The sequence below is a fragment of the Myotis nattereri genome (genome assembly GCF_964212035.1).
Source record: "Myotis nattereri genome assembly, chromosome: 5".
Lineage (NCBI taxonomy): Eukaryota > Metazoa > Chordata > Mammalia > Chiroptera > Vespertilionidae > Myotis > Myotis nattereri.
In genome coordinates this window covers 83995412-84012242 of record NC_138080.1, presented here as the reverse complement: position 1 = coordinate 84012242, position 16831 = coordinate 83995412, and the positions used below count along the sequence as shown (strand labels likewise).

General features: G+C 41.4%; 1 protein-coding gene across 3 annotated transcripts in view; it reads right to left on the bottom strand.

The window, feature by feature from the left end:
• The window catches only part of ARHGAP26 (Rho GTPase activating protein 26), a 413435-nt gene that overhangs the window by 167296 nt on the left and 229308 nt on the right, over positions 1–16831 (bottom strand). For all 3 annotated transcript variants that reach the window (XM_081091772.1, XM_081091773.1, XM_081091774.1), the window contains exons 13-14: positions 13174–13239; positions 7772–7846 (exon numbers count right to left, since the gene is read on the bottom strand). In XM_081091772.1, coding sequence (XP_080947898.1) covers positions 7772–7846; positions 13174–13239 — 141 coding nt within the window. The remainder of the gene's footprint in view (positions 1–7771; positions 7847–13173; positions 13240–16831) is intronic.

The following is a 16831-nucleotide window of genomic DNA, read 5'->3' as shown; positions in this document are numbered from 1 at the left end:
TCCTACAGCCACTTCTGTTCTGAAATCCAAAACTTCCTACTGTCTCAAGTCCCTGTCTTAGGAGAACCTGCCTGAAGCATCCCAATAAGCAGAGATGAAGGTGGGAGGAGCAGAGGAAGGTGAGTTTCTATGTAAGGTCTCTATCTTCTGGGAACTGCAGGTGGTGGTTAGTAGTAACCTTACTACCTCCCAGAAGGATCAATCCCCATCCAAACAGCTACTATCTCCCGGTCCTGGCCATGATTTCTCTGCTCCCCTTTACAGGTGGGTAAAATTGGAAGTTCACTTCTTGCCTGGCTTTGCTGCTTCTATAAGGCTACAATCTTCAAAGTCTAGGGCTTTCCCACTCATAACTAGGCAAGCCTCTGGTCATGAAGAATGTCTATTACTTCAGGATATCTTCTGAAAGAAGTCCTTACTTGCTTTTATTTATGCTACTCTGTGAAAGGGTATGGAAATGAAGGGCACAGAAAAAACAAATACAGACATTCAGGGGCCCAGAGTTGTAAGGAAATATATAGTTCATGGCTAGCTCAATGGGTGAGGTGTGTTGCTATAATTTACTAGTAGTGCTTCAAAGCAGAGCAATTTAATCCTTTCTGTGTGTTCTCTGTAGCACCAACCTGGCTTTAAATAATGGTTTTAAAAAAGGAAAAAGTTATAGAATAAGATAAGAAAAAGTAGCCACACTGAATTTGCCTTCCTTCACCACTAAGGTGAAATACTAATAAAGATGGGGGAGAGGGGATGAAGGGGAGGGAACATAAAGTTTCAACAGCACAGAACATTAGGCTTACGGACACCAGAAGAATATCCATCAGCAAAAGCCCAGGTGAAGACATTAGGAAAACCCACTTGGAGGAACAATGAGATAGGCCAGGGCCCTCCAACTACCCTAAAGGATAGCCCAAGCCATGCTGAAGATGAACGCCAGGCTGCCTTGCCCCACCCCAACCCAGCACATATGCTGGGGGAAGCTGCTTTCTTAGTGGCCAGAATCATGTTGAAATTACAATCCAGGCAGTGAAATTAGACTGGGGACAGAGTGGAGGATGTCCCTTTATACCAAGGGAAGTGAATTCAGAAGGGGGAAAATCCTAAAAGAAATATGACAGTGACAAGGGAAGAACCTCAGCATACTTCAGATTAACTGGGAATAAACTCCACTTCTTCCAGAACCAGGATCAAATAGTACAACCAGGAGAAACCTATTTGGGCATACAGGTCCACACTAAATAAAAAATTTAAGAATGCCAGAAAGTTGCATGGAATCATGTACAACACTACCCAATTTCGTAAGAGGATGACTCCAACAGCATTCAGAAAAAGAGTAGCAGAACAAGGACAACCTCTATCTACAGTGAATTTAACTACAAAGATTTATAAACTTCTCCGAGTCAGGTTTGGTTAAACAGAAAATAAAAAAGTTGACAAAATAATTGTTGGCATAAAATATGGAGACAAAAAAAAAAGCACTCTAAATATTCAGAAACACCTGTTCTGTACTCTAAATAAAATTCAGAAAAATATGGATGCTGTTAAATAAGACATCAAATAAAAAAAAGAAACAGACTGAAATAACAAAGGCGACAGCTGAAAGGTAGAAATGAAAACAGCTAAATAAGTAAAGTTAGTAAAGATGCTGAAGATATAATTACAAAATTAAAAATGTGCATTATAAACAGTAACAAAATCAACCAAAAGAAATTTAAATTAATGGCATGCCCATGAGGCACAGGTTTGATAATTTTTGCTAAAATGCAGAGAACTAGGAGAAAAACAAATATTAAAAAGGTGAAAATGACAATATATTTTTTAATTGAGAATTGCGTAATAACAAACAAAAGGCTTGCTTTTCTCTAGAAAAATATATGTAAGAGCTCCTTCATCAGGCCCCAATATGTGCAAAAGAGTGACTGGTGATATGTAAAAGTAATGAAAAGGGGGAACATTTCTCCTGATATGGTTATTGGTCAAATAAGTATTTGAGGAAAAGGCGAGTTAGCTCCCATTTTGAATGAATAAATCCCAGATGGATTTTAAAGAACACAAAAAGGTTTGGTAATCCTGGAACGGGGAAGGTCTTTTAAGATATAACCCATCTAGGAAAAAAGACAGACTTCATAAAAGATTGGATTTCATAAAAAATATAAAATATTCACAGGACAAAACAAAAACAAAAGTACCATAATTAAAGTTCAAGATAAATGATAAGCTGGAAAAAAATATCGGTAACATAGCCTCCAAATATAAACAGATCTTAACACCCAAAGGTGACTACACCAATGGGAAAGTAGGCTAAGAACACTAACAGGCAATTCATGAAAGGAGAGCTGTAACTCAGCAAGAAACATGGGGAAAATGTCCAAACTCACCCAGATTTACAGATATGCTTCACCAAAAATGAGATTAATTTTAAAAATATATTTATAATTTACGTGCAAAAAAGTAATAGAGATGGCAAGGAAAATTTGGGAAGATCAATGAAGGGTCTTAAAAACATGTACATAACTTGACCCAGCAAGTCACCATCTTACAATGAACCCTAAGGAAATCAGTAAATACACATATGAAAATTAAAAATAGTAACAGCTAACATTTATTGACTAACGTGGAGGATCTAGACTCGGCAACCCACATGAATCTCTCCATGTAATCCTCACATTGTTATAGAGTCAGAAGCTATTATTACAGATAATGAGATAGAAGACCAGACAGGTTTAAATAACTTGTGCAAAGTTGAACAGGTAGGCAGTGGAACTGCAACTTGTCTAACTCCAAAATGCATGCTCTTAACCTCTGCTATCTATCCTGCCCCTGTGGGGATTTTCATCTGAGTATGTTCTGGAATGATAAAAAGAATTGCAATCAGTCTATGTATCCAAGAATAGGGGACTGATTAAAAAGTTATAGTACATCTATCTACTCAATACATGGCCAAAAAAGTCACACTCCTACAGAACTTGAATAACATCAGAAAACAGACCCTCTGTACTATTACATGAGAAAGCCTGTTAAAAAGCAGTAAATATGCAGCATCATTCCAAATTTGAAAACATTTTTTTCCGTTATAGGATACTATACTTAAAAGGTGATAGTGGTATGATAATGGTCAATAAAGATTATCTCTGGTCTGCAAGACTGTTATTTTCTTCTTTCTACTTCTTGTATATCTCCAACTTTCCTACTGTGACCACTTATAACTTATAATCCAAAAATAAGTTACTTAACTATATACAGGAAGCGATTCATGTAAGCACTGAACGAGCATATAGCTGATTTATATTTTTAAAATGTTAAGCTAAAATTTGGAAAGATTTATCTTTACTTAACATTCAAGGGGAAAGTACACCAGATAGTACATACACAGAAGTTACTCTTTTTCTAGGAATCTGCAAGCTTTCCTGAGTCCTTTTCACTCTTCAAAGACTAATGACCCCTTGCTATCCGGGAGGGGTCAAGGGTAGCTCTTGGTATGACACTAGCATGAGGCTCCGCTGCATTTGCTGTGAAACATTCTGGCAAGCTTTCTTAAGGAATCCCAACCAGTAAAAAGATGCTCTCCAAGCACTGGCTGTCTTCCTCTTCACACTTAAAGTCCCACAATGTATTAGAAGTACACACAGTAATCTCAAAGCGATCAAAGAAGTCTTTAATGTTAACCCATACTTTCAATAAAAAAATATACTATTCCACTTTTGAGAGACTCTGACAAATAATCCGAATCTTACACAGTGCCTGGGATGCAATAGGGCAGCCAGTGAATACAGATTAAAGGAATAGTGAGTGAAGGAGTTGGTTCACACTCGGCCCAGCTATCGCAGAGAGGGGTTTGGGAGTATAGGAGCCATATTTATATTATACCCTTGGCTAACCCACTCTAGTACCAGTGCCAAGAATTGATGAAGCTGAGAGCCTGTTCACAGAAGGGAGTGGAGGCAGGGCTTGGCCTTAGGTCTGGAGTCTCGCTGGCCAACTTGGTGATTTCTCAAGTCTAAAGCCACACTAACGGGTAGTGAAAATAACAGATACCATTCTCCACTTGTTTGTTTGTTTTTAAATCATCACCTGAAGATACGTTTTTATTGATTTGAGAGAGAGGAAGGGAGAGAAAAAGAGAGGGAAACATCGATGTGAGAGAGAAACATTGACTGGTTGCTTCCCCTACACACCACAACTAGGAATCAAATTAGCAGCTTAGGGATGTGCCCTGACCAGTAATCGAACCCACAACCTTTTTGGTGTACTGGATGATGCTCCAACCAGCTGAGCCACCTGGCCAGGGCTCCACTTTTTTAAAATTTTTATTTCATTTTTCAATTTCTGTTTATGTTCAATATTATTTTTGTATTCCACTTTTTATTAGATCTTGCACTGGGTTCATTTCTCAGCCCTGGTTGAACCTCAGTTTGGATTCTAGTCTATCTGCAATGTCCTCCTGGCAGAGGCAGCAGGCCTCATGACTTTCAGCTGCTAGTTATTAGTTTTTGATGACAATTCTCAGATGTCCATGATCATTTTGTCTGTCCCTGAGAAAACTAAGGAAGAAAAAAGGACAGATATCTTGCTGGAGGGCCACAAATAGAAGTGATAAAAACAAGATCTTTTCCCACCACTCTTTGCTTAGCACAACTGAGCTAAGGTGTCTCTCTTTTAGATTAGCAAACCCATCTAAATCTCATATTTCATTAGTGCTGCCTGACAGAAAAATCTGTCATCTTTGAAATATCTCAGCCCCTCCTGCTCCCTTGTATCCAGTTGGTTAAAAAATCATGTTGATTCTCTCTCTCCAATCATTTTGAGCCTGTCTTTTTTCCTGACCTCAGAGCAGCCATTTGGTTCAGACCTTGATGGGGCGTGCTCTGCCTACTATGTTGCAACTGTCTTCTTCCTCCAGGTCTTTCCATGATCAAATACATGCTCCATATTGCTGCCAGTGTTACCCTCTTCAATCAGCATCTGATCTAGTTAACACCTGTGTCGAAAATACTTTTGCTATCACCCACCAGCCATTTCAGGAAAGCACTCCTCCATAATTCTGTTAGTAATCCTGCTCAGTCCACAAGGTCCTGTGGACTAACCCCCTCCCCAGCCTATCCTTCTACCACCCTCACAGAGGTAACTCAGGACCACCAGAAATAGGCACAGGATCCAGGCCATCTGGATCCATCTGTTGCAGGTCATGTGACTCGTCTGAGATTGTGAAATGAATCATGTGACAGACTGGCCCTATACTGATCAAAGTCCGCCCTGGGACCTTCTGCCAAAACTGTCAAAAAAGACACTCCCTTCTCAGTGATGTAAGCTCCAAGGACTGCTGAGACAGGACTATCTGGAACATTCCAATGATGAAAAGAGCCAATACCAAGACAAGCAGAGGTCACAGATAATGAAAGCCAGAGAAAAGAGTAGGAAGGGCTCCCACAAATGTAAAGATATCACTGGAACCACCAGACCCTACTGCCATATTGGCCTTACCAACTATGTGAGCAAATAAATGCCTTTTATTTTCCCTTTAAACTATTCTGAATTGCCTTCTTGACACTTTTGTGTGTAATGAAGTCCTAACACACACAACTCCACTACTTAGAAACTTTTAACAACATCTTAATTCCTACAGAGAAAAACAAACTCCTTAGCAAAGTATTCAAGTTCTTCAGCAAAAGGGGCCATCTCAGCTTTTCAGCTTTAACATTCCTGTCCCAGCCTGAGTACTTTCAAATATTAAAATAATAAAATCATTGCTCTCTGGGATAGCCACCACAGACTCTGATTTCTGCCCCTATGCCATTGCTCACACTTCCTGATTCTGAATTATTCTTCTATTCTCTCCTTCACTACTGAGTCTTCCAGACCCAGCTCATATTAGGCACCAGGATCGTATTTTACACCATAGTTTTCACATGGATGCATATCTCCCTCCTACTGGACACTTTGCAGACAAGGAATGACTCTTTCTACAGTTTCATCCCTAGCACTTGACCATCTGCTTCCAAGAGCAGAAGCTCCACAACTGTTTGCAGCACTGCTCACAAATGAAAGACCGAGGACTGATACCTGTTAGAATCTTAATTCTGCCTTACATTAGAATTTTTTGAAAGTTAACATTATCACCATACAACCTAGTAACTGTATTCTTGGGCATTTATCCCACTGAAAAAAATTAATGTTCATAATAAAAACCTGTATACGAATGTTTTATAGCAGCTTTATTTGACATTTCCCCAGATGGGAAACAACCCAGATGACCTTCATCAAGTGAATGGTTAAACAAACTGTGGTGTATCTATACAATGGAATACTACTCAGCAATTAAAAAAAAAACACCTATTGATATAAATCTGAAAGGAATTATGCTGATTGAAAAAAAGCCAATCCCAAAAGATTACGTATTATATGATTCCATTTATATGATTATCGTGAAATGACACCATTACAGAAATGGAGAGCAGATCAGTGGTTGCCAGGTGTTAAGCATGGGGATGAGATGAGGGCGAGGCAGATGGGTATTGCCATGAAAGGGCATCACAATGGCTCCTCATGGTGATGGAACTGCTCTGCATCTCAACTGGATCAATATCCTGGTTGTAATACTGCACTACAGCTCCGCAAGTTGTTACTATTGGCGGAAAGTGGGTAAAGGCACACAGGGTTTCTCTAAATTATTTCTTACAACTGCATGTGAATCTATAATTATCTCAAAATAAACAGTTAATTTTAAAAAATAAACTAACCATATCCCAAATCTGAACCAAAAAACAGATTCCCAAGGAGTACCTTAAAATAATCATAGTAAAAGATCTCATTGTGACTAGCAATATAGTAGAGTTTTGCCTACAAGAAGCAAGGAGCTCTCTGGAAAAGAGGTAGAGAGTTGTTCTCGTCAACATGAGAGAGGAGAATTCTTTACGTACGAAAACTATTTTCAGAAACTGGAATGGCAAATGAAATGTCAAATACTAACAAGAGAAGTGCCCCTGCCCAGAACCCTGAGCAGGGCCCCTGAGTGACAGTCCATCACTCCAGGCGCATGGCTGGGCCTCCATGGGGATGAAAAACAGCCACTGATGGGTGCAATCTGATCTGTTTGCCATTTAGGTCCATGTGACTCACTGAGGCTGGTGCATTCATATCTAAAAATACAGGAAATCTGCAGCCTAGGCAAATTTGGCTCATTGGCTCATGGGTTTTTGATTCGAACATTGCACATTCTGAGATAGTAGCTTTATATTTATATGGGCCAGCTGCAAAAGAGATTCTGCTGCTCAAATGAGAGACTAGGCTGAAATCTACAAGCAAAGAGAATCAGAACTATCTGCTTATATACATTTTATCTGGGCACCACATGACCCCTTCTCTTTAACAGGGAACATGAGACCAGAGGTCCTTTGTAAGCTAGAGGGATATCTTTCCTCAGGCCCTGGGTGTGCCCCACTAAATGCTTGTCTCCAAACAGGACAGAGGGAGTCATGAGCTATTAAAGACAGAGTAGGGTGTGGTGGTCACATGAGCCACCTAGTGCCACTGGGACTGGCAGTGGCCAAGTCTACAAACAGAGAGGGTGTGGTGTCTTGGACCTGCCATTTTTTTCGTCTAGTCCTACTCACTACCCCTTCCAATGATTCCTGCAGCTATGACAACGGTGAGGGAGGCAGCTTATTTCTGGGAGTTACCTCTTGGAACAACCTGATTCCTTCCCTATGGGCTGTCCATATTCAGGGACCTGGTGACTTTTCAGGGGCCTGTCTGGCAGAGCCAGAGCTGCACTCACCCATCAGGACACTCAGCAACTTCTGCACTCTGGAATTGACCCCCACGATTCGGTAGAGCCCCTGCTCATTAATACCTGAGAAGAGAAACAGTGATGATTTAATTAGAGGTACATCAAAACACAAGTCAAGCCAACCCAGCCAAAAGCACTGTTTTCATTTTCTCGTTCCTTCTAAAAGCCTCTCTAATTAAAGTCCCCTGTCACTCAGCTCTGCTCTTAGCGAAGGAGTGAGATTGGTACAGCTGTCTAGGATTTCACGGGTGTGCTGCACACTTCAGCCCTCATGTTAGTTCAGTCATCAGAGGGGAAAGGAACCTTTCTCTTCTGTTGCCAAAAGCAGCATCTGAAGAGTTTTGAAAGATGCAAAATATATACTTTTAAATAGATCATAAGCTAACCAATTTTTTAATTTAGAAAGCCAAAAATGACATGATAAAAAATTCATACTTCACAATTTATTTTCACAGAGAGAATGAAAATATTGAGCTGTAAGGCAAAGACATTTTTAATTTTGGAGAATGTTTGCCAAGACTGAGAAATTAGAAAACCCATTCTTTTGTAATGTAAATATTCATTATATAATAAAAGAAGGACCACCTTCATTCAACCCAAGGAAATGTGCAACTGAACTAGAAGGGGTTTACCTTCAAACACCCAAACAAAAAACCCAAAACTAACCCACCTCAGTACTTTGTTCACATAAATACAAAGATGAGATCACCACTGTATCATTTACCAAAGGGGAGAATTCAGACCAACTGATGTAAAATGACTTTTCTCCTGTTAGTCCTAGGCCCATCATATTTGATACCTTTCTCCCACTTCCTGTTTTATCCCGAGGTCCATTTTCAACCACTAGCCAAAGAGAACTTCTCAAAACGTAAATCAGTTCAAACCATGTCTTTTCTTATAAACCTTCCAGTAGCTTCCCATTGCATTTTTAGATCACAATCAAACCTTACTGTGCCTACAAGGTCCTACATGATTGAGCTCAGGCCTATCCCTGACCCTAGCATCAACCATTCCACTCTGCTCCAGCCACACCAGCCTTCCTGTTACTCCAGCAAATCAAGCTCAGGCCCCCAATCACAGCCTTTTCTCCACCTGCAATCCTTCTTTCCTAGATTTTTCCATCATTCAGGTCTCAGCTTAAACACAACCTCTTTAATGCATCCCATACCAACACTACTGGACAGGACCTGGCCCTGTTTTGTTTTTTTTCTTTATAGCAGCTAATATCTAAAATTATCTTTATTGGGTTTCTTGTCTATCTTTCTCTCCCCCCCCCCCCGCCCCCACAATGTAAACTCATAGTACAGTGATTCTGTCTTCCTCACCATTGTATCCCCAGCACCCAGATCAGTATATGATACGTGATAGAATAGAATGAATAATACAGTGAATTATACTCTGATATAGCCACTACTTTGGAGTCAAAACAAAATTTCCTGAAAGAAATGTGGGAAAATGCTGATTCTACAACACCTATCTAGAAATGGTAATCATGAATAAAAGCAAGTGGTCTGGAATGAGGGGCCTCCACAGCTAAAACAGATCTATAAAAGCATGGCATGATCCCGCATGGTTCATGGCTAGGAGACGCTGGTCAAAAACTAAGGAATGGGCCCCAGGTTACTCAGTAGCAGAACCATTATTCAGTGATGGGGTGGCTTGAAGGGCTTCTCCTTTCTGAAGTGTTATCTCTTTCTTTTGTCCTTGTGCTTTCCTGGAATTTGACACAATCCTGACTCCCATTAGGCAGTGATTAATGAACCCCAGACAGCATGGGAGGTCTGGTCATCCCTGGTCACCACAAATATGTATGTACATGCATGCACTGCAGTAAGGAAATAGCCACTTCCTTCATGCATTTATATAAAAATGGCTTTTAACTCACTGTCTTTATGTCCTCTTGGTGCTAAATGAAAACTTTCTCCGAAGTTAAAACATCATTTTCAGAAGCAGAAGCTAAGAGACCAATCCAGTTGGTGGCCCTCCTCTTCCTCACCACTTATCCTGTATATTTTCTGGCTTCACATCAGAAAGAGTCATCCTCCTGAGCTATGGGTATGCGTTTATCACACTCTCTGTGAAGGGTTTTAAATGATTAGGTTTCTCTCTTTGTTCTGGCTGCTGGAAACTGAGCAGTAGACAGGTGGCCCACCGCAGGCAAGTACATGAAGGTGCCTGTGGAGCAGAGGGGAGGGGGTTCTGTTTTGAACTCACTTTTGGCTCCACATTTATGCCTCTACTTTTGTTAACCCTGGAGCTCTTATATCGGATTCTTTTATTTTTAACCATTTGTATGCCATAAGTGTCTACAGACGCAAGCAGCTGACCTTTATAAATTAAATTCAAAATATTGTGGCAATTAACTGGTTAAATAAAAAGACTTCAAAATGCCTGTTGAAAAATTATCTTAGTTATACCTACTTTTAAAAACTTAGAAACTGCAGTTGTGGAAAACAGATAAATCAAAAGAAGGCGGCAAAAACAGCAGAGAGACAACATAAAGATAGCTAGCTGGGTAGGCACAGCTCTCCCCTCTCCCTGCCACCCCCAGAATGGGTTCATGCTTGGCAGGCTGTTTTAGAACCTGCACTTTTCACTTACTGCATATAACAAAAACCTAGGGTGTCAATAAATATATTTCCACTGCATTTTTAGTGATCCAGAGTTTTCTACTGCATGAAAGTAGCGCTGTTGATTTAACCAAATTTTGAGACATTTGGCCAGTTTCTGATTTTTAACCTTAACAACACCTTTCTGTAAACATCCTTATAACTCAACCTGACCCATGTCCTTATTTCCTCAAGATCCACTCCCAAAAATGTCACTTTATATTCTCTGGTTATATTTTACACTAGAGGCTCAGTGAACAAAATTCGTGCACTGGGGGGGGGGGGGAGAAGGGGTGTCCCTCAGCCCAGCCTGCACCCTCTCCAATCTGGGACATCCCTCTCACAATCCAGGACTGCTGGCTCCCACCTGCTTGCCTGCCTGCCTGCCTGATTGTCCCTAACCGCTTCTGCCTGCCAGCCTGATCAGCCCCTAACCATTACCCTGCCGGCCTGATCGACGCCCAACTGCTCCCCTATGGGCCCGATTGCCCCTAACTGCCCTCCCTGCAGGCCTGGTTGCCCCCAAAATGCCCTCCCCTGCAGGCCTGGTACCCCCCAACTGCCCTCCCCTACAGACCTGGTCACCCACAACTGCCCTCCCCTGCAGACCTGGTCACCCACAACTGCCCTCCCCTGCAGGCCATCTTGTGGTGGCCATCTTGTGACCACATGGGGGCAGCCATTTTGTGTGAGGGTGTGGCAGTCAATTTGCATAATACCTCTTTATTATATAGGATTATCCTTGCAATCTGCCTTCTTTATTGAAGAAAGGTATAGTAGAAATAAGTAAACATTTTAAAATGTTAGTATATCCTATCTAATAAAAGAGAAACATGCAAATTGACCATACCTCCACTACACCACCAGCCACACCCGCCAGTCAATCAAGAGTGAATATTCAAATTAACCCAACTAAGATGACAGCGGCCATGGAGCTGGAGCAAGCAGGAGGCTTAGGTTGCCCTCGGCAATGGAGGAAGCCAAGCTTCCCACCCGCCCTGTCGGCCCTGAGCTCCGCTCAAGGCTACAAAGTTTCAATTATAGAAGATAAATAAATCCCAGATACCTGCTTCCAGTCTGCGGCCGTGGCCAGCCTGAAAACGGCCCTTAGCCCCTCACCCAGGCTGACCAGCCACCCTAGTGGGACCCCCACCCTGATCCAGGACACCCTTAAGGGCAAACCAGCAGGCCCCCACCCGTGCACCAGGCCTCCATCCTATATAATAAAAGGGTAATATGCAAATTGACCCTAACAGCAAAACAACTGGGAATGATTGGTCACTATGACACACACTGACTTCTAGGGGGCAGACGCTCAATGCAGGAGCTGCCCTCTGGTGGTCAGTGTGCTCTCACATGGGAGGAGCTCTGCTCAGCCACAAGCCAGGCTGATGGTTGCCAATACAGCGGTGGTGGCGGGAGCCTCTCCCGCCTCCTCAGCAGCACTAAGGATGTCCGACTACAGCTTAGGCCTGCTCCCTGCTGGCAAGTGGACATCCCCCAAGGGCTCCCGGGCTGCCAGAGGGATGTCTGCCAGCTTAGGCCCGATCCCCCTGTGAGAGGGCACAGGCCGGGCTGAGGACCCCGCCCTCCCTGAGTGCATAAATTTTTGTGCACCGGGCCTCTAGTATTAAAATAACTAAGTTGGATAAAAGACGTTTTGACTGGATACATAGGAGTACAGGCTTTTAAGGTTATTTTTTTTCTCTCCCTCTACTCAATGCTTTATAGCCTTTAAGAAGATGCCTATATTTCTCAACAGGCAAGAATTATGGCTCCTGCTTTAAGTGGCAGAACTTCTTCCAAACAAATAAAAAGGGCTGGTGGGTTGAGAGGCTGTAGAAAAAAATAAGATGCACAACTTTGACAATGGTTCATATCAAGCCTAGTGGGAAGATAGTTATCAGCTTTTGTAAGGGACTCAACAGACCAATGCACTCAAAGCTCCAAACTGTTAGAACCAAGGAATCACCTTTGTGGCCACCTCAGAAGAGGGGATGGAGACCATTGGGATGAAACAACTTCCCTGATCTCAAAACCCTGTTCCTCTGGACCCAGGAAAGGTCAATGTGTGATAGGCAGGGCTGACCACAGTGCCACTGAGGAACCTAGGGGCCTGGACATTTCTTTCTGCCTGCATGGTCCCCAGCAACAAGCTACCCAGAGTAGGTTCTTAACCCAGGGTCCATGGACATTAAGAGGTCCACTACGGAATTCAGAGTGTCTATGAACTGAGGAACACAATTACAGCTTTATTTTCACTAACTTCTAACTGGAAATTAAGCATTTCCCTTCCATTACAATATAAGCAACAAATTACAGTAGATTTAGCAGTACCTACAATTTGGTCAGAAGTCATAGATGTTTTCATAACATATTATAATTGTAATAGACACCTTGAAATATTTTTGAATGGAGCAACTTGTCAACCCACTACTTTAACTTATTTATAGTGTTAACAAAGAAACACGTATTATTGCAGTGCAACACATACTTTTAGTACTTTAATAACTGAACTTCAGTAGTTGGTTTCCTTTTAATCCCAAGTATTTGATATGTATGCATTTAAAGCTTTCTCCAGATCAAAGACGACAATGACACCAAATTGGTTGAGAGTCTCTGCTTCAGGGCAACACAACTCATAGAAACCCACTGGCCATGGGACTTGGGGGTTCATGAGTCACTTAAAATCGGAAATTAGCAGGTAGCAGGTCTCAGGTCTGACACCTCCCCAGATGTGTGACCTTCACTGAGAACAATGCCATCTGCTGAACTACTTACCTCTGGTTTCCACAGCGTGGATGCATTTCCTGATTATGCTGAAGCCAATGCTGTCCAACTGTGCAGCTGAAAGAGGAAGAGAACAGAGTTCAAGTTGCTGGCCATGCAAACCAACCTTGGGACAAGGCATGACCAACCCAAAATGGCTCAGTCCCATGGTGTGGCCACATATCCTTTAAATTTTTCCCACAAAAGGCATGGGAATAATTTTTTTTAAAGCTGTTATTCACTGAGAGCATACCACATGCTAGGTACAGTTCTAAGTATTTTGTGTATATTATCTCATTTAATTTTCACAGTAACTCTGCAAGGTTATCTAGTATCATCAATGTATAGTTGAAGAAACTGTAGCATACAGTGATGAGCACCATACCAAAGGAATAACAAGGCATCCTTTAAATTGTTTGGTTAATATCAGGAGCTGGAGGACTGTTTGTTGGTCTCCTTCAAAAAGCATAAATGTTGGAGAAGTGACTGACAGATTATTTCATTTTCTTCCCAGCAAGTCCTTTAGGCTGATCCTATCATTAGCCTCATATTACAGATGAAGAAACTGAGATTTGGCAAAAGCTAGATATCTTGACCAAAGTTGCAGGTCTAATATGTGGGAGACTCACCCCAAAACCCGTATGACCAACTGCCTTAAATGTGACCCTGAGTTAAAGAGAGAAATAAACTGCTCAGGTTACTAGAAGGAGAAAAAAATGACCCAGAAGAAAATTAAAACAGCCAAGAACAGAGAAGCCACCTGAGGCAGGAGAACGAAGGCAGTAATGAGTAGAGTCAGCCTCTGTGCGCTCTGTGTGGTAGCGCAGTAGGTGGTGGCCGTGTTCTCCATCTGCTCCCAAACCCACTAATGTCACTCAGAAAACAGATGATCACAGTTAGCAACGTTTTCCACAGCACAGAACGAACTCCCACCCTGACAACGAAGCTGGAAACCCACCAAAAGTCATCCCCACACGCTGGTTACCCAGTAATAAGATGCGTGTGGTCATTTTTAAGAATGGGTTCATCTTTGACCTCCTTAGGATATCAGGACAAAACACTCTACAAGTGAATGTTCAGAATAGAGAGGGAAATGGCAGAAGGTAGGAAGGTGAGTATTTATAAATGATTTGTCATCATCCCAGGGCAAGAAATAAACTTGTACACTCTGAGCACTGAGAGAACTGGAACTCATCTTGGATCTAATCCAAATGGAATCTTTCTCCAATTCTTAATGTCTATGAGTAAACTTAGATCCAATGAAGATAAAAATCCTTTTAAAAAAAATCACTGAGAAGTCTCCAAATCAAACTAGAAAGGAATGCTAATTTCCCAAAACTTCTCTTCCCAAAGGGAAATAGCTCTTGTTCTTACATGTATGCTTGGTGCTTAGTGGTACTTATTATAGACACACTTGGTCTCTAGGATAGCAAGTACAGTACTAGAAAAGGAGGAAAAGAGTGCTTTTCTACCTGGAGACCAACTGGCATACAAAACCATTGCTCTTATATTCCCTTAAAGCTGTAAAAAGCCTACTAAGCCAATCCCTTGCTTTTTCTAGTATTAACCAAGTATTTACTTTGCAAACTGTGTTATATTGGGCTTTCTGACTGGAAGCTGGAAGTCAAATCAAAATTATTTTTCCAAGTGAAACTCAATTAACTCATGCCATGGACATTTCCTAAACTTAATAACAAATTATAATACACAGGCCAAATAACTATTGGAACCTTGGGGAAGATTTTTTAAAATAGCTTCATTGAAATATAATTCACATATCACAGAGTTCACCCACAATTCATTAATTTCTAGCATATTAATAAAGTTAGCAATCACCACTATCTAATTCTATAACATTTTCATTGCCCCCTTATAAAAAACTCATACACATTAGCAATCACTCTCTATTTCCCTCTTATTCCTGCCCCTAGAAACCACTAATATATTTTCTGTCTCTTGATTTTCCTATTCTGTACATGTTATGTAACTGGAATCATACTATATGTGGTCTTCTGTGTCTAGCTTCTTTCATTTAGTATTATATTTTCAAGATTTGTCTCTGCTGTAACATCAATACTTCATTCTTTTAATGACGAAACTAGAGGCCTGATGCATGAAATTCGTGCAAGGGCCTTGGCCCCAGCACCTACCGCCGGGGGCCTCTGCTGCCTCTGCTGCAACAACCACCCAACACCCTGGCCAGGGCCCTCTGCTACTGTCTCCACCCCGCTGTGGCTTTATCTGGAAGGAAGGACATCTGGTCTAATTAGCATATTATGCTTTTATTATTATAAATACTATTCTATTGTCTAGATCAGGGGTGGGCAAACTTTTTGACTTGAGGGCCACAATGGATTCTCAAACTGGACCGGAGGGCCTGAACAAAAGCACGGATGGAGTGTTTGTGTGAACTAATATAAATTCAAAGTAAACATCATTACATAAAAGGGTACGGTCTTTTTTTTTTTTTTAGTTTTATTCATTTCAAACAGGCCGGATCCGGCCCGCGGGCCGTAGTTTGCCCACGGCTGGTCTAGATAGACCACATTTCATGTATCCATTCATCAGCTGCTGCTTCCCCTTTGGGTTATTATGAATAAATGCTGCTAGGAACATCTGTGTACAAGTCTCTGTGTGGGCATACTTTCATTTCTCTTCAGTATATGCCTAGGAGTGAAATTGCTGGGTTGTATGGTGATTCTATGCTTAACTTTTTTGAGAAACTGCCAAACTGCTTTCTAAAGCACTGCACCATTTTACAATCCCACCGGCAATGAATGAGGGTTCCAATTTCTCCACCCCTTGCCAACATTTGTTATTGTCTTTTTTATTATAGCCATTCTAGTGGGTGTGAAATGATACCTCATTGTGGCTTTGACTTCATTTCCCTGATGACTAAGGATCCTGGGCATCCTTTCGGGTGCAGGGGAGGTTTTTCTTCCTTTTTTACAGTAGTTAGAACAGAGCCTGCTAGAATGTATTTGTCAGAGGGGAAATTACTTTTTATACTTAAGGAGGTTTCCAAAATGTTCATAACTGACTCAACAGTCAGTTGAAGCCTTTCAGTTCTTCCTTTGAGAGGTTCTTAAGAGGATCCTTGCATAGGGATGAGAGTCATAGAAGTCTGGGAGAGAACTGTCATTTTGCATAGTGTTCTGTGAGAAGCTAAGGCTGATTCCAAACTTGGATGTTTTAAGAGTAGGTTTGTGAACACGGCATCGATGAACTTCTATTCAGAAAAATGATTATTTTGCTTCCTTACCCCATGAACACTGACTAAAGTTTTGAAAATTAAAAATAACCTGGTAGCTTCCAGTGATGAGCCCAGTCGCAAGAAGATACGTACTCAAAAAGCCATCAGCACGAGTAGCTGAAGAAATGACAGAGCTAGACAGAGCCTTACAGAGGCAAATTAGTCCCTGAGTCTTTTCATGTGGAACTGTAGGAAGCAAGATTCTTTCCTCGGTAAGTAACAGGTAATGGAAAAGAATACAATAGAACCTTCCAAGTACATTGCCAAAAAATTAAATTCCACTAACCTACATTAACTACAATTACTTCTTTTGGAAATTGGCAAAGCAAGGCCCCCCGAAATCTGAGTAAATGTTCACCCTTTGATTTTCCCAGCATCAGAAGTTCTCCAATTTGTTCTAAATCAGCAAACTCCTTC